We start from the raw sequence: 25,511 nt of genomic DNA, 5'->3' as shown, positions 1-25,511 counted from the left end.
TGTGTAATACTTGGTGAGCTATATACCTCAGTTCTCTGAACTTTTTTTTTTTTTGCCTGAGGTAGCAAATAAATGCTTTCCTTTCCTCAATTGTGAAAACTTTCCCATAGGTTGGATGAGAACATGAACGTGAGTGTTGCAGACTTCGGACTTTCTAAGAAAATCTACAGTGGAGACTATTACCGCCAGGGTTGTGCCTCCAAGCTGCCAGTGAAGTGGCTTGCTCTGGAAAGTCTGGCAGACAATCTGTACACAACACACAGCGATGTGGTGAGGTTTGCTCTAGTGCCTTTGGGGACCACTTGTACTCCTGCTAAAGTGGAGGAGTCCCTCTGAGGGTAGGAAAAGGCCCTGGTGATAGGAAAGGGAGTTGACCTTGTGTTTGAGGGATGGTGCTACCTCTGCCTTGGGTGCTGTCAGAACTCAAGGCTAAAAATATAGGAGAGCGGTTAATGGCAGAAGACATCAACCCTTTTCTTCTTGTTGTCCTTTTGTCCTTTACTTTTCAGTGTTTATCCCCATCCTCCTCTTCACTTTTCCCCTCCTTCTCTTCCTTTTCCTCTCTCTATGCAGTTTCTTCTCTCTTACTCTTTGTCCTTTCTCTTCTGCCTGACAGTTTGAAGGTGACATTTGAAATGCATGTAACCCACACACTTATGTACAAGTGCAGCAAAGGTACTCTGTGCTGCAGAAGGCATTGGCAGAACTCCATAGATCTGAATACATCAGTGCTTAGACACTCCCTGTAACTTTGCCCCTGGGGAGCGAGGCTAAACCCATTCATCTGAAATTGTTACTTATTTTTCTTTTGGGATTTTTTTTTTCTGATACCATCTTCCCTCTTCCTTGCTGCCTTTTGATCTATTTTCAAACTAGTTTTGTCCTTCAGTCCTGTGGACTTGCCTTTCCAGTTATCCCTGTCACGATGTCCTTGAACAGATAACCAGGAGTGCCTTCTAATGTGGCTACTGTGTTGCCCAGCCATTGCTGCATTCACTGTAGACGGTGTTTAGTGATTGGGGGTCACTAATTCAGCCAGTTTACACTAGACACTGGACAGGGGTTTGCTTATGAAAATAATAATTTTTTACCCTCACAAACCTTGCAGTTTAGATGAAATGTACAACTGTGCGGAGTAGAGCAGGAATGAATGTGAGCCATAAGTGGTTTGTTCCTTGCCCTGCTTATTGGCTAAACTCTGCTTTCAGTTGTACCTGTATGTTACTAGGAACTCAGAATCTGGTTAAATGAATTAAGAAACTGACTTGTGAGCCCTAAACCAAAATCTTCTTGTAGCTGGGAACCAACAAACTGATACCACATACCTTAGAGAACCATAAGTAGGAGAGGTTTGCAGGTAGAAGACAAGAGTAGCTCCCAAATCTTCCCCCGCTCCACTGCAGGATGGGGCCGGGCAGGGCCTTCAGCTGTCTCCTAAGATGATGTGTCAGCATCAGTAGCATCTGGTGGGTCATTTCTGTTTTCCAGCTAGAGTTTGGATAGTCCTTGCATCACTGCTGCTCAGATGACATTACCCAGCATGGTCTGAGCATACTGAAACCAACCCCAGCGAGCAGGGAACGGTCTGTTCACTTGTTTTGTGTGCTGTTCTCTTTCAGTGGGCATTTGGGGTGACCATGTGGGAGATTGTGACCCGAGGGCAAACCCCTTATGCTGGCATTGAGAATGCAGAAATCTACAACTACCTCATCAGTGGAAACAGGCTGAAACAGCCCCCGGAGTGCCTGGAAGATGTGTGAGTACTCCTCACCCTGCTGACATACGATTTCTTGAGAAGTTTGGCTCAGTGGAAGGAAACAGGGGCAGCTGGCTGGGATGCTGATCTGAATTTATCCACTTTCCAGTACACAGAGCCATTCACTAGAAAGTCTCTGGGTTAGATACTAGATACTCTTTGCTGGCAGAGCTCCCAGGAACCTGTAGTAACTGCACAAGCAGCTAACTTGGCTCAAGGGTTTAAACAGTGTCAGCATTAGCAGTTCTTGGCTTTGTGGAAACTGTAACTGTGTTTCCAGAATCACTGAACCCTGCCTTCTCAGGCCAGCATCTGAGCAAAGGGATGAGTTCCATGGCACACCCTGAGGGCTGAATAGAGAGGCAATCCAGCAAGACTATAAGGAAAGTGGATTGTGGAGGTAGTGGCCTTCATGTGTCTTTGAAAGCTTGGCCCTGTTTTCAAAATTTGTAATCTACTGCTCTCAGAAATAGCAGGCTGAAAGAGAAGAGAGCAGATAGGACAACTTAAAGTTGTGTAGATCAGTGTCCCACCTTAAATTACATCTGGAAACTAATCCAGGACAGTCTTGAAGATTCTGACTGCAGACATTGTCAGACTTACAGGAAGGACCTAGGTAATTCACAGGGCAGCAGGTAGCCACATGCTGCAGCTTGTGCTCCTGCCTTAATCCTGCTGCCAAGGGATCACTCTTGGCCAGCAGGTCACATGAAGTGTTTGCTCAGGAATCCTTCTTCCATGAGTGTTGGTTGGAGATTCCTGGTCTCCTCACATAGGGCTGAGGTCTCCCAGGGAGTGTCACCATAACTTATCCCAGGGTAAAAACTTGCCTTGTCCGGACAAGGTGAAATCATTTCACTGAGGCCCAAGCAAGTCTGTTTTCTGTGTGTTGTGCCCAAAGCAAGACATAACTATAAGCACTGACTTTAGTGATCTAAGTCCTCTTTCCTCCCTCTTCCCCCCTGCTCTGATGGTGGATTATTTCATGTGGTTGCTTTTTCATTTTTCTTTTTTTCCACATAGGGAATAATCTGTACTCCTGTTACTGAATCTGTACACTTTACCTTCTCAGCAGTTTGTTTTAACTTTTACTGAGTATAAATGAAAACATTGTTTTATCACTGCTTAAATTCATTACATGTCTGCATCTTGACTGCTCTGAGTAGCTTTGGTTCCAAGTTGTGGAGCTTATGGCTGTAGGATGTTAGAGATGCAGAAAGTAGAGAAGAGACTCAAAAACCTACTAGGTAGGCATTGGAGAAAAATCCATCAAAAACCACTGTTTTGTGAGGTCCTGTAGCTGTAGGTTATTGAGACCCGAGAGAATACCAGAAAGATCTCACTACATACTCACCCTCAGCTTACATGCTTTCCCCAAGCTACTGGGCTCTGTCAGTCATAGGGTGCTGGGGCAAATGGACTTTTGGGCTGATTCAGTACAGTCAGTAGTTTTCTACTTTTCCTTCAAATGAATGACAGCAAGGGTGAAAAAAAGTATTTAATTTGGTGCCACAGAATTGGAAGTTTCTCTTTTATCTGCAGCATTTAGAATTATTTCTACTGTTTGTAAGGGATGTAAATCAGGATTAAGGCAACTGAATCATAGAAGCTTTCTGTAAAAGTAGTGTGAGATCAACAGTCTTGTGAATCTGATCACAAGCAAGGAATATAAGAAGTAAAATAAAACCCATCATGAAATGCTTTATTTCCCAGTAAAGGCCATATCAGATTTTTTTCCATTTACAAGTTTAACTGAGGTTCATTTGTATGCAGTGTTTTTCAGTGCCAGCACTGTGCTTTGTTCCTGTTCCCTGAAAAACTTGCAACAATAACACCATAGGAATGCAGCTGCCAGTCTTGTGGGTGATGCACAAAGAGGAGCAGGACAATGGCTCTGGCCGTGCTCCAGTGCAGTGCTCCGGCCGGAGGCCTGGCCGGCAGGAGGGCAGCCAGCACAGACACTGAGCTGTGAACGTGGCCGCAGGGCACAAGAGCTCCCCTTCCTTTGGCCAAGCACGGGCCAGCAGAGCCAGTGATTGTCTCCTCATGCTGGCCCTGGGGCAGCCAGAGCTGAGGTAGCTGGCGTTTGACCATAGGAGAAAGGCTGCAGGATGGGACCTGGGCCTGGTAATGGCCCTGAACATGTCTTCTGCGCAGGGGTGGTACCTCTGTAGTTGAAAGGCCATTTCAGCATCCCTCTTCCAGCGTTGTCCATTCTTTAATAGCCCTCTAAACAAACCCAGTGTGCCTTTTTCCAGTCCTGTTGACATCTTGTCAGGCAGCAACAGCAGCACACTTCTGTTACTCTGGGAGTGCTGAGTTAACATGGCACGAAAGAAAGAATACTCTGGAAATAACATGCACCTCCCACAGCTTGATCTTTGTTTTCTTCCTGTGATTTATCTGCTCTTGATATATATATGACAAACTAGAATTTGGAGGGATGGCTTCAGCTGTGGCAGAGATTGTGAGTGTGCTATTTTGTGAATAAATTCAAAAGCTATTACTAGGTGATGTCACACTCGCGGTCCTATTCTAGCTCCCTAGAGACAGCAGAACGAGGGCCTTACCACGAAATTCAGTATACTTTGACAGGGCTTTTGGGGTTTTTGATACTGTCTAAATAACTATTTTGACCAAAGGGAGAATGCCCTTGAAAATGGAAAGAAACAAGAAATTAGATCCATAATGGCCATCCATGCTGTGCCACTTGTGCAAGGCCAAAGCTGATAGGTTTTGGGGGAAGCATCAGTGTTTTTTTAAGCTTCACTGCCCAGAGCTCCTGTTCAGAGGTGCAGGGCATGGCTGCTCCGCTTCTCAGTGCTCTCATCTCCCTCTATGTTGCAGCTATGATCTCATGTGTAGATGTTGGCATCCTGAGCCCAAGCTACGCCCCAGCTTTGGAGTGCTCCTGTCCCAGCTGGAAATGATTCGTGGGAGGATGTCCACACTCTCTTCCAGTCAAGATCCTCTCTATGTCAACATTGGGAAGGACAAAGAGGCATCTGCAAGTGACCCTGCCCTGCACACCTCCTTTGGAAATATGGATGCTGAAGAGACTGTTGCTGGGGCAGCCGCTGCTGTCACAAGTGACTATCGCTACATTATGAGCCCCTTGTGCCTTGGAGATGATGCTGACAGTGAAAGGCATCCAGATGGACAAGAAGGGGAGGACAAAAGCCTTCTGTATGAGCTAGAGACAGAAGGAGAGAAAAGTTGCTAGCCTGTACATAACAGTGACACTCTGCTTCCCTGGGACTGGATGTGTGCAGCATGGTGCTGTGTCTCCTGGAGCTCTGATGCCAGATCTGGAATGGCTTTCAACAGCACTGGCCAGGGCTCTTGGGCAGCTTTTGTAGCTTTCACCACCTGTGTGGGCTGCAGTGGCAAATAGCTTGGAAGAACTGCAACCCAAACAACCCCTTGGATTTGGGGGAGGGAGGCAGTAGGATTACAGGGTGACCACATCCTGCTGAAAGGAGTTCAGAGCTAAGGCAGCAGTCAGAGTCTGTGCTCTGCTCCTTCTCACTGAATGCTGGAGCAGAGCTCAATATACCTTCTGTTCAGTCAGTGCTTGCTCTTGTGTAGATGTTGTCTTCAGTCCTGGCTGCGTGACTTTGGGACTGGTACCTCTGAAAACCGTAGTGGGTATTTATACTGTCATTCAGGACAAGAGGGCAAAATTCCCCTCGTGTTCACTCAGCAGTACTGCCTAGACTTGTTGCCTACCTCAGTGGTTCTCAAACTGATCAGCGGATCTGCTCCTACCCAGCACTGAATTTGAACATCTGGCTCATTCCATGCAGTGCCAGTTGCCACTTCCTCAGTCCAGGGCTCTTTTAAGAGTCTCAGACATTTTGGTGAGCAAGGAAATCAGAAAAAAAATGAAAATCCAGCATTCCTCTTCTCCCCATGTACCTTTTTTATGTCTTTCTTTTTCTTCTGTTTAATGCCAGTTCAGGCCTGACTAGACTTGCAGCTGACATTAAAATGCAAAGGGAGGGAGAGCAGCTGGCTTGTGTGCGGGCAGAATCCAACTTCAAAGGGATGGAAAGGAAGCAGTGTAGAGAGGACTTAACAGCAGTATGGGGAAACAGTGCTAATTAATGCTAAGTACTGCCCTCCAGGAGAGGAAGAAGACTGAGATACAGAATGACAGACTTGCTCAGTTTCAGCAGGAGTGGGATTCAGCATTTGCTTCAAAACTGGATCCTTTAAATCGTTCTCTTTATTAGTCCTATGACTTCTTCAAATAACCAGGAACTGTAGCTGCTATAGTGACATGTGAAATCAGTTTCAGGAAGATGTACGTGTTGGGAGAAGGGATCAAGTGGGAGATCTCTTTCTGAAGAGAGATGCTTCATGATGAAAAAGCTTGAGAACCACTGGCCTTCCTATTGAGGAGGTTTTCTGGCATGCTGTAAAAGTCGCATAAAACATGGAGTAGTATCACTGCAGCCTTCCAGATGGGGCAAAATTAATGGGTTTGCTCTTTGGGTTTTGTTTTGTTTTCCAATCAGCATGTCTGACTCACTGTAACTGCAAGTGCTTGTGTGGTTTTTAATAATTTAATATTTTACTATAAATCAGCATTTGTTTTGTGCAGTGGTTCCCAGCAAGGAAGTGCAGTTACATCTTACTCTACTTATCGTAAATATTTGCTAGATCTTAATTTCTTTTATTTTCACTGCGCTGAAAACTTGGCAGTATTACTTAGGATTCCACATTGCACTTCCTCAAACTAATACCACAAATGTCAGCATTTGCTGAGTTGGCAAAGGTGGGACCAAAAAGTCAAATGAGATTGCAGACTTGGTATGAGAACACTCTACCCTTTTATACCCAGTATTTGCTTATTGTAAGGTTGGGGTCTAACTATAAAATTCAGGTCACGTTTCAGCCCTTAGTGAGAACTCTTCCTAGGGAAGGGGAATTTCAGCCTGGGACTTGGGCATGGGTCCTTTCTGTAAAGTTTCCTACTGAACAGAGATGTCCTACAGGTGTCTCCAGAAATGCAGTATGGTTTCTCAGTCACAGATAAAAATTCTGCCATCTTACACCCCAGGCGGTGCAGGGTTTTCTCTTCACTTAGCTGGAATGCTGTAAATGCAGGAGAGAAGATAACACCTAACAAAGGGTGACAAAAACCTGTGCAGTGCACTTTTGCCGTGAGGGCAGAAGGCTATGCTCCCTGCAGTTGCCTAGGAAGTGCAGATGTACATATAGACTCTAACTCTGGGAAGCATGTCTTTAGTTTTTATGCATTTTTTAATAATAAAACCTGTACTGTGTTTGAGTCCCAGCCTCTTATCGGTGGCAGAACATGTGATGATGCTCACTATCTGTGTGGGGTCATAGTCAGCCCCAGCTGAAAATCATCTTTCTACCTTCACTGAGCATGGTTGGGCTACTTCTTGGAGGCAGAGAACATGTTTGGCCTGCCCAAGGGACAGTTACTCTGCATTGCTCCAGCCTTGAGATTGTGAAGACCAAAATCTGATGGGTACGGGCCATAGGTTCCAGAAAGAGACAGACTCTGTGGCCACCGCTTTGTAGGAAACTGCGGAAAAGCCCTTACTGGGATGTGCTGCTTCCTACCCGGGAATGCAAGACCTTTGCATCAGTTCCTCCCTGAAAATTGTCGTGTGCACCCATCCAACTGCTGCCAGTACTCTCAGTGGAAGAGAGGTTTGGGGGCAGTGGGTAAAATTCAGCTCCTGACTCAAATGTTCCAAGCACAACATAAAAGAGCCCCTGGGTTTCCAGCTTGCAGAGAAGAAGAGGTGTACCTCATGCTTTTATTCTTCACAAGCAAGCAGCATGCTGCACGCCCTCTGCCTGCAGCTCACACAGAGAGGAAGAGTGATGGGAAACTGCACAAGCGCTCACCCCCCATCTGCAATGCAGGAAAAACGACTTCTGAAGCATGAAGCAGATGATTTAGTTAATATTTTAGGGTTCCAGTGCCCAGTGATGTCCCTTAGATCTGGTTCAAATGATGATTTAATCCTTTTGCATACAAGCCTGGACAGACCAGGTACAAATGAGGCTGTGTTGTGGGTGGGAGAGGCAACACCAGAAGAACTAGTGAAAAAAGAGTGAGGGAAGGAGATTTTAAAATGGGGACAGATGGGATGAGCTGTCAAGAGGGAGTTGGAAAGCAGAATGTGAAATTTTATATATGACATACCAGAACAGAGAGGGCATTGCCTCAGATGGGACCGAGCAGGTGTTGGAGGTGGGGGCTGGCTGTGTGTTTTGGTAAAGGATTAGGTGCTCTGGTCCACCCCAGGTGCCCTGCAGTGTTCTGCTCTTAAATCACAAAGAGGATGTACAGAGCTGGCCTGGCCCTGCGTCTGTTTGGAGACATCACTGTGATCCTGACCCCAGGGAAGCTCCAGCCTAACAGCTCTGATTGAGGCACCAGCCTAGCACACCGTTTCCTAAATAAACAAAATGTTTCTCCCACAACCACCCATTTTTTCCACCATCCCAGTACAACAGTGCAGTCCCTCCCATCTTCCCAAGCAGCAGCCCTTGCCCAGTCTGCTGGGGCAGTGGGATGGCCGACATGTGCATGTTTATGCTGAAGCAACTTCTGTCCCATACGGGTAAGCCTGACCACACTCCTTCATCCACATCTCCTGGAGGATGAGACAGGGTCTCCTTCTTTTTAACAGAGACTCAAGCCACTCGGGGCAGTTACCAGCTAAGTTGTGAGGCAGCATGACCCCACAGAACCTAGCAAGAGCACAGCAGAAGCTCACAGCACTGCCTGTGTTGTGTAGGGGTAGTTAGTGCATGAGGAGACATGCCCCTGTCACCTCCAGTGCCAGGGCTGACTGATGAGCCTCAGACTGTGGGCTGTGCTGGCAGGTCAGCCTGCAGATATGGGGATGCTCCAGCCTGATCCAGTACCTCATCAGTGTGGGGAATCTTGTGTTCAGGGCTGACAGCTCAGCAGGTGCTTGCAGTGAGTGCATGGATATACCTTGGAGCTACTGCACAACTACCCTGCGATCAGCCACCTTCCTTCTTGACCTGTGTTTGGAGGGAAGTGTTGAAGTCTTGACTCTGTAAAAAACACTCCCTTGAAGTGAAATGCAATTAATTTTGAGTAAAAATCTGAGTCTCATTGATCAGTGAAAGGAACAATATTTGCACGTAGATATTTTCCTGATTTACATTCTGTACATTGCTGGTAGTATTTATCCTCCTCTGATGCTCAACAATCACCAACTTATGTAAATCCTCTTATTTTTTACCAGGGATTTCTGTGTGGAACTGATTTGTTATTTCACACCTGCTGTGCTCCCTTAAAACAGCAAGTTTTTCTACAAACACTGTATTCCTGTGGATTTGGATCCAATGGGTGATTGCAAGCCCTGGGTGAAGCTTGCCCCTACGTAAGGTTCTTACATGACCTTTTCCCTTGGTGGAGTCTCTGGTGCCCAATACTCATTGAATTTCCATCTGCAGTGAAGGTACTGATGTGGAAGTAATAGGGTCTGCCACATGCAGACTTTTCTCAGAAAACTTGTAGGAACTTAATTATCCTTCAGACCTCAATCTTGCCATCACATTTGGCTGAAATAAAGCAGTGGATTCAAAAGCTATTAGGGCCAACACATGCAGCTGGTGATCAGAGAGCCTTGTTACCATGGGAAACAGAGCTAGAAATCAATTACTTAGTCCAAGAACAGAAAAGACCGATGGACATGGGTTTTGATTGCATTTTCTGTCATACGAAAGGAACTCAGCGTCAGTATGAATCAGACCTCAGTCACTGCACTGAGGTCTAGCAACAACAAAGATGATTGACTCCTCACTTCCTAATTACTCCATGGATCCTCCAGCTTGAGGCACACCAAGCCAAGTCACTCCCAACTGCAGTTACGTGAAACATAACATCTTTTGGTTATATTTGACAGTAGGACTGAAATTAGGAAACAGGTATTTCAGCAGCACAGAAGGTATCTAAACAGCTTTTGTTTCCTCCAGATTCTTTTCATTGGCTCAAAATAGAACTGAAAGAAATGTGTGACCCCAGGAAATAGATGGCACTTGTTGATTTAAGCTTTGCTCAGTTCAGTGTAGATTTTATGGAACTGGACTAGTTTCCAGAAGAGTCTTTATAGGAGCTGGCTCTTGCCAGCCTGTGGCGTAAGGAAGCAGAAATTCGTGACAAAGAAAGAGGGCTTGCATGCACAGATGATCCAGCTGGAGTACAGGAGATTGCAGCACATGCTGCAATGATAAACATACAGTGCCAGTAAATGTGACAGAAAGGGGGAGCTGAAAGAAGCAGCGGGTCATTGGAGAGAAGCAGACTGTACACTGCAACATGGCAGTGCAGCAAATTCAGAAGGTCTCTGCTTTCTTAGTTAATATATAAGACAATGACCCTGGCTGCTACCCTGTCATTACCTGAGTGGGAGACTGCTGCTGCCTCTCTACTTCTGTTCTGCCAATGAATGCCTCTGCGACAGCGACTTTAGCTTGTGTGACACGGTGCTAGCCAGAGCAGAGAGCCCTTTGGTCACTTGCTGCTGCCTCTCACTGTTCCTTCTTATTAAATTACGTTTAAAGAAGCTAAAACCCCCCAAGGTTCACACTGCTAGATGATGTAAAGCAGCATGCCTCCCCAACATCAGGCAAGGTTCAGGGCTAATTAATACATTTCCTGGTATTATTTGTCTACAGAATCCCACTTCTTACACAAAGATACACAAAGAGAAAGAGGAGCAGAAATACTGTGCAGGCATGTGGCAGGGCATATGAGGAGGGACTGAGCTTTAACAGCCTTTTGTTGACCATGAACCTTAAACCTGAGCTGCAGGGTGTAAGGGCAAAGGAAGATGCACATTTGGGGCTTATGCAGGGGACCCAAACTGCATTCCAGAAAGAAGCAGACACTTCGCTGTTGCCAGAACCCCTGCTAAGTAAAAAAACAAACCTGTGTCAAATCTGAAGTTCAAGGCTTGGCATCTCATCAGACAGCTGGGGCAGTTTAAGACCCTCTCCCCAATATTTGTTTGCTCCCTCTCTGCTGTAATTGGGGACCCCATCAGCCAGGGTGGCGCTGCTGAGGGTAGCGAAGATGTAGCTGATGATGCACAGAAAAGGATGAAGCACAGGCACATGTTTCTACCAGCACTGCTGTGGGGGTGGAAATCTCTGGCAGAGCAAACAGCCGGTGACTTCTCACACTCCCTCCCCCTTGTCTGATTCACTCCAGCTTTTCTACCAACACTCCCAATTACGCCAATGCACTTCCATTGAAGCTGATATGCTGGGCTGTACCTGAGGCAATGATCAGGCTCACTATGTGAAATCTTTCCCATATTTTCCACCTATTGATGAAGTCTCCCTGGGTCACCACTGAAATTGCTCAGGGCTGCTGCCCTACCAGCCAGTGAGTTTTTCTGCAGGCATCATCAGGCAATGAGCCAAATGACAGGGGCTGAACCCATTCATTTATAGCAGAAATTAGCATGGCTCAGTACTTCTCTGTTTCCTCTCTTAATATACTCCAGGAAATATTGCCAGTATGCTGAGCTCTGTCGAGCTGTAGGGTAGGGAGCTGCAGTGCTGGAACTAAAGACGCAGTTGGCCCACAGGGATGTTTTGGGGGGATTTATGCTCACACACTTGACCAGTGTTGTCTCAGTGGAGCAGACCTCATCCCAGAGGCCTCCTGCACTGCCGGTCTGAACCACCCACTGCTGATAGTGGTATAAATCAGTGAGACAGGCACCGAGATCATCAGAGCTTGATTTCTGGCATGAAAATAACACAACTGAGGGAAGGATGTAGTCTGTAACCTGGAAATACAACCAGTCTGCTTATATACCATGCCCTGACCTCTCCTGGGTGAAGACGATCTGCTGGGATGACGTTGGTTTTCTTCCTTGAGCCTGTTCGGCTGCTGAAGCATTATTTAGCACTGCTGAGCCCTGATGCTGATCCCACAGCAGGGGCACTGCGCAGCAGCTCACGGAAGTCCAGGGGATGATGCCGTCACAAGGCTGGCAAGAATTCAACATCGTGCTTTACAGCTTGCCTGTTTATCAGAAATCTGTGAATGTAGAAAATATGTGCTTTCCTTTGTTCCAGGAAGGCTCTAAAATTTCATGAGAAACAATTAATGGATTTATTTTTTCCATAAACATCTTACAGGGCGTCACTGACACTGAATATGGCAAACAAAGAAAAAGCTGTTCTTAGCTCAACATTAGTGCAAATGGGGATTAAATCTTAAAGAAGACAAGGCTTTCTGTGGTTTTGCCATACAGTAGTAGGATGAGGTATATCTCTGTCTCTCCCACAACTCTCTTTTCCTGGACCTGCTAGCACAGATGGAAGCAAGGCACTGCCTTGTTTTCACCAGGTGTGGTTAAAGGGCACAACACGCCTTTCCCTCAGTGCAGGTGAACCCACCGACAATGGCTTCTGTTACCGCAGTTACTTCTCACTTGAGCTTTTGCTTGTAGGGGGGATGCTGGGAACAGGAGCTGGGGATAATGTGCAAGCTGGGGACATTTTTGACTCTGTAGCATGACATTTGTGTCTCGGAAACATCAGTCTCCTCTCCCACAGAGGGAATTGGAGCTGCTCTTGAGATTCATATGACTTTGCCTGATTTTTAAAATCCCTCACATTGATTGTTTATGATCCTCAGAAATATGCCCATAAAGGCAGTTGAACATAGGCCCTTCAGAAAGCTGAAGACAGTCATTTAATAATCTACAGGTCTGTAGGGGAAACCTTTCCCTGCAGGTTTTTTTTCCCCTGCAGCTCTCCCTGCTGCCAGCTCAGCCATGAAATCCTATTTTGCATCCCACAAATGCAATTTCAGTATCTCCCTATGACCACACTGTCCTTCCAGTCCCTGCCCCAACTCAGATTGAGAACAACCATCCTGGCTAGCTTGGGGCAGCCCCAGTACCACCAGCAGCCCCTGATCCCTGCTAGCACTTAGACCCACAAAGATGCTGTGCATGACCAGCTGGATCCTTCCCCTTGCTGATCAATTCAGGATCTTTGCCACCATGCCACTGAACTGTTCTGAGGGTCCTTGGCAGCAGGCACACTTCTTGAGACAGCCTCAGTGCTTTACTCTGCGTAGTGGCTTTGCCGGTGAACAGTGAAGAGTAATTCTGCTTATGTTTATGAATGTTTTTTTCTTGTAATTCAGCTGTCAAGAAGGAGTGGCAGATTGCAGAGTGAGAGAAAATTTGATTCTCTGGCTCCATGCAGTCTTAAGAGTTGGGAGATTTTCTTGGCCAGACTTTACTTCTGCTCAGTTATACCTATTGACCCCTGCAAAATTACAGGAAGCATCTGAAATGAGAATTTGGACCCAAACTAGTAATTTTTTTCTCATATTGACATTCAGCATGCAAAACCTGATGAAATTTCTGGATGTAGAGTTGGTGAGCTGCCCTATGAAGCAGGCTTGGGAGAGATGCAGAGACACCTTCAAGTGCCAGTCCTCAGACCACACAGAGTTCGTTGCTTGTTTGCTCCTTAGGCTGCTTGTGCAGTTTTGTGATGTGGTTATGTTGTTTATCAGCAGCATCTATGAAGAAACTGCTTTGCATATTTGATGATTGCCTTGTCTGTGCCATTTTAGTAGTTTCTCTGAATGCATGACAGTGAAATATATAACATGAAAATACTGCCTTGAAGCACACACCTTAGCATGTCCTTGCTTTAGACAAGGATGCTGCACTCATAGTGAATGTCCTGACAGTCCCTCCTGACTGCATGGGGGAGTTTTGGCTGAAGCCACACTGGGAGGTATCTGTGAGAATGCATCTACTGCTCACAGGCTGCCCGAGGGCTGCCAGTTCCCAGGCCTGGTGAAGAGCTGGACTGAGGAAACCACCCTTGCCCAAATGGGTAAAGCACAAGCAGCAGGTTGCTAATGCCAGCTGCTCTGGTCTGTGAACATGCTCTGACTGCACTGCACACTGATGCAGCTGTAGCTTTTTCAAGTAAGTTTCCTTGCCTCAGGCCAGACCGTGAGATCTGGTGCTCTGCTGCCAGGTGTCTGAGCTGGTCTCTGCATTGCATGCCTGCCTCAGGAGCTTTATTTTTGCTTTGCATCAGTCTCAGAGGTAGGACGTGGGCAGCAGACAAGTGCCTAGGGCAGCGAGTTGCTTTGGATGGCAAAACTGCCCATCCTGCTGCTTAGTCCTGCCAGGGCAGTGCTGCTGGGGCCAGGAGATGGGAGGGAAGAGGGTGCCCTCATGCTCAAGTGGGCCAGCCAATGGCTTTGTCTCCTCTCACCTGCTGTTGACCACTGAAACACCCTTGGGGAGGGCAAAAATTTTGCAAATGCGTGGGAACCTCTAGATGGTCCGCAATGGTCTATGAATGGTTTCCAACCCACCCAGAAAACCTGTGCCCCCGCTGCTCGCCCTCTGAGCAGTACCCCAGTGCCTGGTGCCTGCCTCTTCCCTTTCCCCTACTCCACTCTCTCCCTTTTTCTTCCTCCGTGTTACCCACCGGGTAGGCCTCCTGCTTTGGGGAAGGTCCAAGGCCTTGGCCCCACTGTGCCAGTGGCAGTCTGGGCTGCAGGGGCAGACCTCTGCCCCTTGCAGGAGGGACGAGCTGTGCCTGCTTCATGTCTCCTTTCATCGGGAGAGGCTGCAGGGCACAGGTAGAGTCTGTCTGTTAGATCTGTAATATCGTTTGGGGCTCTCAAAACTGCTTTAAATGAGGATGTTGCAGCGTGAGAACTACTGGCTTCACATATCTGAGAAAACACCACTTTCAGTTTAAAAGGAAATAATTCTAGGAGCCAGGAAGAGGCTTGGATGCTGTCGGGAAAGTCAGCCTGGAGCGCTGGCATCGGGTGCCTCCGCGCCGCAGCTGCTTTCGCACTGCTGCCGGCAGACGTGTGCAAGGGGTTTGCAGCTGGAGCTTCCTGCCGGGGCTCCAGGACAGCTCCGTGCTCACGTGGATGACGAGCGACCGGCGTTTGGGTTCCGCGGCGTGTGTACGGCCACGGAGGAGGAGCCCTGGGCCGCGGGCAGGGAGGTGCCGCGCCCGCCCGGGGCCCCTGGGGCCGTGCAGCCGCCGGCCCTCCCCGCGGCGCCGCGCCCCCGCAGCCCCTCAGGGCAGGTTTGTGCCCCGGCCCCCGCCCCCGTTTATTAGCGGGGCTCGGGGCGATGGCGCTGCGACAGCGATCTGACCCCGGGAGCTGCGCGGCAGCCTCCGTCCTCGGGGCTTGGGTGGGGCAAGCATTAACCCCTCGCGTCCCGGTGTCGCCCGTCACCGTGAGGAAGGGGCAGCCCAAGGCCTGGGGACGGTGGGTTTGAACCATTCGGGCAGGAAAGGGTTTGTTAGGCTGCGGTCCCTTCAGAACGGGAAAAGGAAGGAAAAAAGACGGGTCAGCTAGGCTTGTGGCAGCAGAAAAGCCAAAACTGCGGCAAACAAAGCAGTTGGGAAAGCGAGGCTGGGAGAGCTCCGCCGGGATGGTCGGGGCTGCTCCCTTCGGCGAGCGATGATCTTTGGCCGCATTCCAAAGGTAGCTTGTGCCCGTTAGGAGCTCGCCTACAGCAAGAAAGCTAAATCTCAGTGTTTCGTCTCTGATTCGTTCCCAGGGAGTTTCTGGGTTCAATAAACACCGTGCCAGGGGTGAACTGCAGAGAGACGCGCCGGCGCCAGCAGCTCCCTTCCTGTGGGTACTGCCGCAGGTCTCCCTCCTCCCTGTAGAATGACTGAGGGTGGGGAGCTGAAGTGCAGCCCTGTTTCACCCTGCCGTCTTTGGGCTGGGGAAGGCAACAGCTTGGGAATTCAGAAGTCGCAACTGTCCCTGGCCCTCGCGGAGGGAAGCTGGGACGATCCCTCTAAAGAAGAGGACTTGGCCACCACCTTGCAGTCTTCTGTAAAAGAGAGCAGAAGCCCAGCCTCAGAAGCACGGGCTCCTGCAAGTGTCCAGAGACAGGAAGACGTAAGAAGGAAGGCTGCAAGGGGTGTCACTGAAACTGCGGGAAAAACAAAAAACTCTCCAACAACATTTTTAATGTTAGAGAGTCAAGGCATTACTTTATTATCTGGCCAGGATGTACCACAGGAATCATCTCATCCACACATAGCGCGGGTGTGCAGAGAGAATCATTGCATGACACATTGCATTTACTAGATTTTTCAGATCTTTTATACCGTCAAAACTCATACAAATTAATTGGGTCAGTGTTCATTGGTCTCAAGTTGTGTAGTTCTTAGTATTTGGTCTCCTACTGGATGCAGATTACTTCACTTCCGATGTTAATTAGATCTTCATTGCTTGATTTTCTTATAAGTCTTTTCCGGAGGAGACTCCTCCAACTCTGCCAGAGGCGGAGTCTGGGGTAGATGTTCATAGATGGCCGCTGATGTTCTGTTGATGTTCCGTCGATGGCCTTATCTTGTTGGGGCTGCTCCCAGTCTGTTGAAATGCTGAGTCCATCAGCATTCCACCTAGAGAAACAATGCCCTGGAAAGAAGCTTCAGTTCCCTTCCCCTGGAGCAAAGATGAACAAACCTGGCGAAAGTCATACATAGAAATTTTTAAACAGGTATGTTTTCCAACAGGGGGAGCGGTCTGGAGACCTCGATGAGCTTTTGGGGGGCTTTATCACCTCTGTCAAACAAAAACAGCAATAAAGCTAGGGGCAGGTCTTCTACTTTGCCTGCCATTTTTCCTTGTCGAATTATTTAAGAAAACCTGGACAGGCTGTCCTACCAACCTTACCTCTCCAGTCCCAGTGCCTAATTCCTGGCCTCTGGCTTTGGAAAGAACCTTTCTTGCTGTACAATTACACTGCTACCTTTGCAGCCCTGGTGACCGGCATAAAGGGAAGGTTCAGGTTTAAATCGTGATGAGGATGCACAACAGCAGCGGCTCCAATGTAACCAAGACAACTGATCTTTATTAAACTTTGCCCAACAAGAAAAACATTAGGGAAACTCTTAGAAAACAGCCATCATAAATGAACCCTTTCCATGTATTAAGATAAGAAAGTCATTGTTTGGAATCCAAAATCCATGCTGGAAAGCTAGTAAATGTCAGCTTCACAATTATCTCAGCAACCTTTATCTGGTTCCTATGTGTGCAATGCTGATTTCATGAAAAATTCACATATTATTTTCTTCATATGATCCTGACTTGCTCAGTGCCCAGGAAGTTGCACCCTTAATTCTGACATTTTGCAGGCTTTGAATGACTGATTAAAGCATTTAAATAACATACTTCAAACATAAGGGTGGTGGTGGTTGTTAAATGCAATTATTGTTGTTTAAATGTAATTATTTTTACATTTTGACTAATTATAAATGGATATTGTTAATGGGAGAACAAAATTTGTTTATAGGGATTTGATTTCTACAGTCATCAGGAATAAACAGAGCAGGTAATGGGTTTGGCAATAAAATGCCAGCCTTAGGCATAGACCAGATTTAGCACCACCCTTTCTCTTTGTTTCACACTTCCTTCCTCCCACGAGCTCAGCCCACTCAAAACCTGCATAATTTCTTCCTATAAAAGGATGTGCCTGTTTCTGCTCAGTTTTCTAAAGCCTTTATTTCCTAAATATGCTCCTCAGTGGGAACACTCCTGTTGGATTTCCAGGCGCATTTTATCACTCTTAATGGGATGGGTGGGGATGGAAGAACTGAAAAAAGTTGGGTGTTGATTCCAAGTGAAGGAAAGAGGCCCACAGTGAGCGGTGTGTGAACAGGAGGGTGGAGAGAACTGGGATAGTGAGTGGGAGCCTCTGGGTAAACAGATGATGTGGAAGAGCAGTGTGGTCCTTGGGCAAGCACACCCCTGGAAGAACAGGTACTGACTGCTCTTTCTCCACCTTCCCCTTTTAAAGGTTTTATTCAGAAGGGAAGGGAGGGGGAGAGGAGGATTATTATTTTTCTTGCTTATTTAAAGTTCCTAAATCTCTAATGGACTTCAGTTTCCCAGTACTTAGCTTTCAAAAAAAAAAACAAAAAACAAAAAAACAAAACCAAAAACAAAACAACCAAAAAAACCAACCAAACAAAAAAAAACCACAAAAAAACGAATAGCCAACAAACAGAAGGATTTTTCTGCAAAACCTCGCTATGTAATTTGGGCATCTCTGCTTTATATGATGTGCACATTTTTGAAGTTGAGATTTCCCAATCTAATTTGCATAGGAACTTCTTCAACACAGCATTCATGAGATCTACCTCTTTCCAATAAAGGACATTTTTTGCACTTAGAGACCAAAACAACACTTTTTTTTTTTTTTCTCCCCTTAGCTGTAACATGCAGTTGGCTCATTTCTGTGATATTCATAAACACCATCAGGTTTCCTGCAAAACTACTCTAGTCATAATGTCTTTTCCTCCTGAGAAGTTATCAAAGACCTACTTCCCCTCCATGTGTTATCTTTTATTTGTCCAAAACTCCAATATCTTTGATTGCCTTGGCATTACTTCTTTATCCTTTTCTATGTTTGCAACATCATTACAGTTAATGCCAAACAATAAATTTTATTTGCATAACATTTCCTCCGTTTGGCCTATTAACTAAAACAGATCTTGCAGCTGGGAATTGGGCACTCCATCCCTTATAGCAGCAGGAATTTCAAAGAACCTATCCCTCAATCTGCTCAGAAATTCCAAAAAGACAGGTCCTAAGCCCACCAGCGCTTTCTCCATTGACACCCAAACCCTTCTGAACTTCAGCTGTAAGATTGTAAAAGCCCAACAAATGTTTAGCTTATGTACCAGCTAAAATATCTGTAACCTTTGTATACAGATTCCTCAAATATACTTATCTAAGACATGAGGGAAGTTATCTTTGAGCTTCTCAGTGACCTGAGAACCAACCACTCAATTCAGTATCAATTCAACATGAAGTTCAATTTTGCAGAAGTATAAATCTACACCTAATTAGACACTTCCCTTTTTACATCCCTCATGGACTCCCCAGCCATATTGTCACACATTCTCAGTAATGTCACAATGCCTAGGGAATGCAGATTGCTGTAGATTGCTGAGCACCTTTTGAGGCCAAGACCTCCAACACAGAAATTTCAGCCCAGGGCTACATGATGGTGCTGTTTACCACCAGGTTTTGTTTAAATTTTAAATTAGTTTCCATTACATGTGATCTTCCTTTCCCCTAGCCAACATGAAATTATTTCTCAAGACTGAACAAGAGGCCTGGCCTTTTTCATTGACACAGTTATAGCCCTCAGTTGGTTACAATTGCCACACAGTTCAGCCAACCTGCACATGCCCATGTTACCCAGAGCTCGGGGGGGTTCTTTATGTATTTTTTTTCCTTCAACATTTGTTTCATTATTTCTCTGTATACCAAATACAGACTTTCTGGATAAAAATCTCCAGAATCATCTTTTGCCTAAACCACGCAGGGCTGTTATATTAAGAGGTATTAGTGAATACATCTCTATGCTGATGGACCTTTATTTAACTCTTTCAGCTCACACGTAGCTTCAGGTAGCTTCCCGGTAACTCGGGGATTGGTGTGAGTGCCAGTTCCGTGGGCGCTCGACAAACACGCCCGTTCCCAGGAGCCCTGCCAGGTCCGAGAGCCTTGTGCGAGCGGCAGCAGCATCTACAGCGTGGGAAATCCTTATGAACCCCAGCATCGCACCGTCGGCGTTCTCTCGTAGCTCCAGTTACCGCCGGAACATCGCACCCCGCCGCACAGGAACCCTTGTTCCGTGATTTACAAATGCTGCCGGGCAGAAGGCGGAGGAAAGACGAGGAGTCCCGGGAAGGCGCCGCGGGCGGCCGAAGGGAGTGCGGTGCCGCGGGAGGAGCGCGCCCGCGGGGCCGGGGCCGGCGTGGCCGTGGGAACGCGCTCAGGGCCCGGACACCCCTCCGGAAGGGCGCGCACCCGGCACGACCGCCGAAGGCGCTGCTGCGCGGCCCCACGCGCGAGCGGCGTGTTATCCCTCGCGCACGGCCGGGGGAGGGGCGGGAAGGGCGTGGCCCGGCGCCACCCGGGGAGCGGAACTGCGTCGGCGGGCGGCTCCGGCCAATCGGCGGCGCGCCGCTGGCGGGGCGTCGCGAGGCAGCTGCTCCGGGCGGCCGCCGCCGGCCCTCACGGCCCCCGCGCACCGCCCGCACGGCCGCGCTCCGGTACCGGCCTCGCGGGGGCGGGAGAAGAGCCAGGGGAAGGGGCAGGGGAGCGTGCGCCGCCCACGTGATGGGCCGCGGCGGCCAATGAGGACGGCAGGAGGTCGCGCGTGGCGGGCGAGGGCCGCGTGGGCCGGGGCGTTGCCGGGCGGCGCGCGGAGCCGGCGGCGCGCGGAGTCAGGTAGGAGCCGCCCGGCCCCCCCTTCCTTCCTTCCGTCCGTCTGTCCTTCCTTGGAAGTTTTTCACTCGAGGTGGCGCGAGGCGTGCGCGCGTCACGTGAGCGCGGCGGCCGCCCAATCACGCGCGCGCGCGCTGCCTGTCCGCGCGCTGCCGCCGCGCCCGCTTTTGAGGCGAGGGGGTCGCGCGCGGGACGGGAACGGGACCGGCGGCCGCGAGCTCCCTTTCGCGCGCCCCCGCGGCGCTCCGTCCAGGGGCGCGAGCGGGCGGGACCCGGGGGCGCGGGTAGTGGGTAGCGGCCGGCGGTCACCTGACCGGGGGGGTTGTTAAAGGGACCGAGCGGCATCCGGGCTCTCCAGCCGGGAAGGGTCGAGGAGGGCCCGGCCCTGGGCAGCTGCCGCTGCTCCCTAAGCCATCGCTCTCCCGGGGACCGGCCCCCCCGTGGGGGCGTGGCCGGCGCCACCTGTGAGACGGGGCTGGGCTGCCGGGAGAGCCTTTCCCGGGAAGCGGCCCTGGTGTCCCTGGGGTGCCACAGGCCGGCGGGCTGGCCGGGGGCGGGGCGGGGCCCCTCGGCCGGGGGCGGGGCGGCCCGCGGGCGGCGCGCGTGCGCTCCGGCACGTCGCGGGGGGCGGCCGCGGGGGCGCGCGGGGCAGCGATGCCCTCCTTGGTGCCCTCGTTGGTGGCCTTTAGTACCATCCCGTTTGAAACTCCTCGTCCTGAGCTGATGAGTTTAAAAGGGAGTCGAAGCGCGAAGGCGAGCTCAGTGAGGAGGAGGTAGGCACGAGGGTCAGCGACTGTCTCAGTAGCCCGGGGAGATGAGTGGTTTCCCATTACGTGGTTGGAGTGTATTGCCCGACTTGTTAAGTTGTCAAGTCTTACACAACAGTCACGCTGCATTGCTCCTGACGTGAACTGTGTGAAGGCATGGGCCGTCTGTAATCGCACTTGATGGCATCGGCTAGAGCCCTGAAGATTTGAAGTTGCTGCAGACTCTGAAAAGCGAGGGCGGTGTAAAGAAAAGGGCAGACTGATGCTTTGATCTTGTCGCTTGCAGGTGTTCTGCCCGATGCAGCTGCAGTACGCTTTCAGTGCCCTCAGGCACAGTGCCTTGTGAGTTTGTACTGAGGACTGGAAAGGGAAATTGATTCTGCTTTAAAAGTATTCCTGTAGGTGAGCATTTTTGTGCGCCTTTATGTGGCAAAAAACCCATATATTTCTTAGGTCTGGTGGAGATGGGCAGCATTCATTCACTTCTGTATTTCATCTAACAGCAGCTGGCTGTTAACCTCACCCATTGCTGGCTCAGTTTTGGTGCAGATGCTGTTGAGCCTGCCATGGTGGGGAAACGTGCAACTGGAGGAAACCACTTGTGAATAAACTTTTTTGGTCACCTTCCAGGAAAAAAAAAAAAAAAAAGGAAGTTCTTTCTCTTTGACTTTAGGCCACTTCTTCGTTTATACACAAATCCCCTAGATCATTTCTGAAGTTCGTGGTTGTTTTTAAAACCTGGTTTCCTAAGGAATGGGAAGTCCAAGACATTTTTCTTACAAACAGATGGAGTAGGTCTCTGCCTAGTGGTGTGAGAAAGAGCTCTTCCCTATGAGGAGGCTGTTGTCTGTTTGCTGTTTCATAGACAGCAGAGGATCTACAAAACAAATTCAGCCATCGCATGTGCATAGGGAGCAGTGTCATTAGCCGTGGCACCAGCAGGGCTTACTTCGTGTCTTATTCTTCCCTAACTAAGGATGTGTTGTGCTGTGTTGGTTTGCTTTTTTTAAAATCTTTTTTAAGACTGGGTAACCTTAGAACAAAGAATCAAGTTTTGATGGTGGAGTTGCTCTTCTGTCTCCACACAAAAATGGAACGTGCTTTCACTGTTGGATTTTGGCTAGTTTTAGTACCTGGAATAAATCCTTGATATGTCTTTTGCTGAACTGGATAAGGAAGAATGCAGTGAGAATGATGTGTGTGAGAAGGATGATGAAGGCATGTCATGAGAAGAAAGCAACCAGAAGAAAGTTCTTTTGTTTTAATTTTTTTTTAAAATCAAGCCCGAAACAGAAAGGCATTAAAGGAATGTGAACAGCATAAAAGAGAGAAAATGAATGTGGGAAACAGATAAAACCTATGTACAATAAAAATGCATTCTTTGTTCCAATCATTATGTTCAGGAAAAGCCAATTTGGAGAATGACAAGACTGTGACCCAGATACTGTTAAACTAATACATGTGATGCTGGAATTGTGTTGTTTTGCTAACTCTTGTACAGTGCTTTCTGCTAATGTGGTGTGGTCTGCCTGACCACAGAGTAAGTCAATAAACAGTAATGAAGATGGATATAAACCTGGAACACATTGCCAACAGTCTGGGCTTTAATTGCGTCACTTTCTTTTCACCATAACTTAGAAGGGGAGTACAGGTTCCTTGGCAGTTCTAACGTGCTGAGCCATTGTTGACTGTAGCAATGAGTAGTGCTATAAAAGAGCTGAATATGTAGGATAGTCCTGAACTCAGGTGAGGGCTTTTTATTTGCCTCATTTTTTTTGTCCTATGATATAGACAAAATCCCCAGCTGAACATTCATGTATGTGATAAATGTTCCTCATGATGGTCATAAAGGGATTGAAATTCATCAAAATGCTGCTATTCCTCCTGATTATAGCTAATTTCTGCCAGTGTTGCACGGCAAAAAGCATAAAGCATTGCTTTATTGTTTTATTTTGTGATTTTTGGTAGTTAAAATAATAGTATATTAAAAAATACAGCATTCACTGAACGTATGAGTAATGGGCATATCACTGAGTGATGAAATATGGGAAGTAATTAAAAAAATTTAATCCAAATGTACCATGTTGTATACAGATGTAAAAGAGCATTTATTTCTAGTTAACATTGGCTTTTCCCCCTGCCCTCTCACCAGTGGTTCATTCTTTACAGAAATCACAGAATAATTTGGGTTGGAAAAGACCTCCAAAATCATGGAGTCCAACCTTTGACCCATCACCACCTGCCAAGCAGACCATGGCACTGAGTGCCACATCCACTTTGGTGTGTTTCCATTGTGCAGTCCTCAGTGTTTGGGAAGTGTTTCCCAAAAGTTCAGGTAACTCTTGAGAGATGCAAAATATTGTGCATTATACGTTTCAGGATTAATGCTGTTTGACAAACTACTGACTTTATGGGGAGCGGAAGTTTGGGCTCCGTGGCATGGTATGGGTGTTGGAGAGGTGAAGCAGGAGTTCTCCCTCCCCTTCACCCCTCAGGTATGTGCCCTCTTCCTCCAAAAGCAGCTGCTGCTCTTGCAGGCATGTACCTCTCAGTTGGTGAAACACTTTCTGAACTACCACCTATTCATCCTGCAATAGTTGGGGCTCTGAGTGTGAAGTGAATTTGGTTTTTAGTATAAAGCAATGCTCTGGGCTGAAATCTGGCAGTGCGCAAGCTGTGTCAGACTTTGTGTGGGGATAAGTGCTTTCTGACTGCAGCTGTGTTTCAGCATGTTTGCATCAGTAAGAAAGCTAAAAATTTTTTTTTAAATGTCTGAAAAAATATTTTTTTCCTGCAACAGTCCATTTCTTTCAATATTGTTTTTCTTAATCTCATTTTTTGGCTAGATTCTGCCACCACTTTCATCTTTTATCTTCTTGGCACTGAATTATACTTCTTCACTAAAGCTAAAGAAAGAATTTAAGCTAGTTTCCTATCAAAAATAACATTACGTAAACTTTTTTTAAAGTACATTTGGGCTGGGGTTCTGTTGCTTAAGGACACAGGTCTGGAGCTGACATAGATGCTGCTAATTACTAAAGACATCCGTGTACAGCAAACGTTCAACTCTGGGAGACTACTATTTGTCCGGAGAAGCAGTTGGAGGCCAGTGAGGCTAGTTACAGCATAGAAAATGGCACTAGATACCTTTCTATATGCAGTTTAATCCAGAGTTTTGATTGGATTAACAGAATTTCCTGTGGGGTGCTGCTGTTAATCATTCTCCAAGGTGGCAAAACATTGTCTAAAGAAAGTATGTTTTTTGTATTTTAACTCTTCTAGTGTGCACATTGCACAACACTTCTGACTGTAACATTACTAGGTTTTCAGCTCTTTAAATGCTTGTGGATTTTGGTTTTTTGGTTTTGGTTTTTGGTTTTTTTTTTTTAATGGCCAAAGTTTTGGATTTTTGAGCCCAGTCAGGGCTGTCTGGTCACTGGTGAGTGATAAACTTGTAGCCTGCTGTAATAAACTGCTGTCTGCCGCTGTGGGTGTGTTACACTGGCACAGCTGGTTTTGATAGCTGTTGTTTCCAGCTAGTGAGCGTAGTTTCAGCTAGTGCTTGTTTTTAGCAACTGAATTTAAGAGCTTTATGCTCCAGTAATGCTCCCGTAGTGTCTTTCAGACTATACTGTGTGACAGAAATGTCCTGTCATGTATCTACTTGTGTAGTAGCAATCTTTGTATTCAGGGGATTGCTAACATAAAATGTGATCGACACCTCTTCTGTGTTTTTCACAAGTCGGCAGCTGTTCTGTTTTGCTTAACTATGTATAGTTACATGTATATATACTCTACAAGGTATGTTGTTCTCTCACATGAACATCTTTAGCGAAGCTTGGGACTTGTGACCCTCCAATTCCTGATTTGTTACTGATTCTTTACCACAGGTTAGACATAAGAGTGGCTGAAGAACAGTTTGTTACTGCAGCTCTAGCAGTTACAGTCTCTTATTACATGTAGCATGTAGGCTTGAATGGGTGCTTTATAGCACAGCACTATGTAGGTGTTACTGAAGGGAGGAGTGTGATTTACTGGGTGCTGAAATGCAGCTTGTAAAGACTGTAGTTCATACCTTCAAGGGAATATGTCTGAAAGGAGCATTTGGGGGAAGAGTGTACTTCTTGGTGGTGAACTTGAGCATCTCAAATACCTTATACCAGCCACTGAGGGGATGGTTGTAACTCCCTCTGATCAGGGAGGACAGTATTCAGTAGGTTCAAACCAGCTCATTTCTGTGCTGCCAATTCATGTTCAGCACAAACAAGTCCTTAAAACTGGTGTTTGTACTGATCTAAATGAGATGTTGTTCTTTACTGCAGTACTGCTGTTTCTTATCAGCTTTAAGCTTCTTAGAACTGGGTTACTTAAGCTGGTGGGAGTCTGTAGTACTGCTGTGACTTCTACCGATGAATCTGTTCTCTTGATAAACCAGGGGTTCAATTTTGGTGTGGGCAAGCATTTCTACTTGCCTTAGGTAAAATTGTAGCAAAATCTCTGGCAACGTCAGCAGTCTCTGGTTTGTTTCTTTTATCATCACTGGAACAAGTGGCTTGTGGGCCATGAACATGGGGCACTGTCTGCTCTTCAGTTCTGTGTCTGCTCTCAGTTGTACAAATTACTTTCTTGCTGAAAAAAAAAACTACTTATTTTTGTACTGTCATTGTTCAGAAGC

At 47.4% G+C, this 25,511-nt stretch overlaps 2 protein-coding genes across 7 annotated transcripts in view; both read left to right on the top strand.

The window, feature by feature from the left end:
• Positions 1–7,052, top strand: part of TYRO3 (TYRO3 protein tyrosine kinase) — a 41,763-nt gene extending 34,711 nt beyond the window's left edge. For all 3 annotated transcript variants that reach the window (XM_048308277.1, XM_048308279.1, XM_048308278.1), the window contains 3 exons: positions 111–270; positions 1,620–1,756; positions 4,604–7,052. In XM_048308277.1, the coding sequence (XP_048164234.1) occupies positions 111–270; positions 1,620–1,756; positions 4,604–4,979 (673 nt within the window). In that variant the 3' untranslated portion in view covers positions 4,980–7,052. The remainder of the gene's footprint in view (positions 1–110; positions 271–1,619; positions 1,757–4,603) is intronic.
• A 13,001-nt stretch (positions 7,053–20,053) lies between these two features.
• Positions 20,054–25,511, top strand: part of MGA (MAX dimerization protein MGA) — a 58,985-nt gene continuing 53,527 nt past the window's right edge. The window contains exon 1 of one of the 4 annotated variants that reach the window (XM_048305611.1): positions 20,054–20,072. The gene's annotated coding sequence lies outside the window, so the exon portion shown is untranslated. The other 3 variants (XM_048305607.1, XM_048305609.1, XM_048305608.1) reach the window with 3 other exon arrangements.

The sequence above is a fragment of the Corvus hawaiiensis genome, chromosome 6 (genome assembly GCF_020740725.1).
Source record: "Corvus hawaiiensis isolate bCorHaw1 chromosome 6, bCorHaw1.pri.cur, whole genome shotgun sequence".
Taxonomy (NCBI): Eukaryota; Metazoa; Chordata; class Aves; order Passeriformes; family Corvidae; genus Corvus; species Corvus hawaiiensis.
This window is presented reverse-complemented; position numbering and strand designations above follow the sequence as displayed.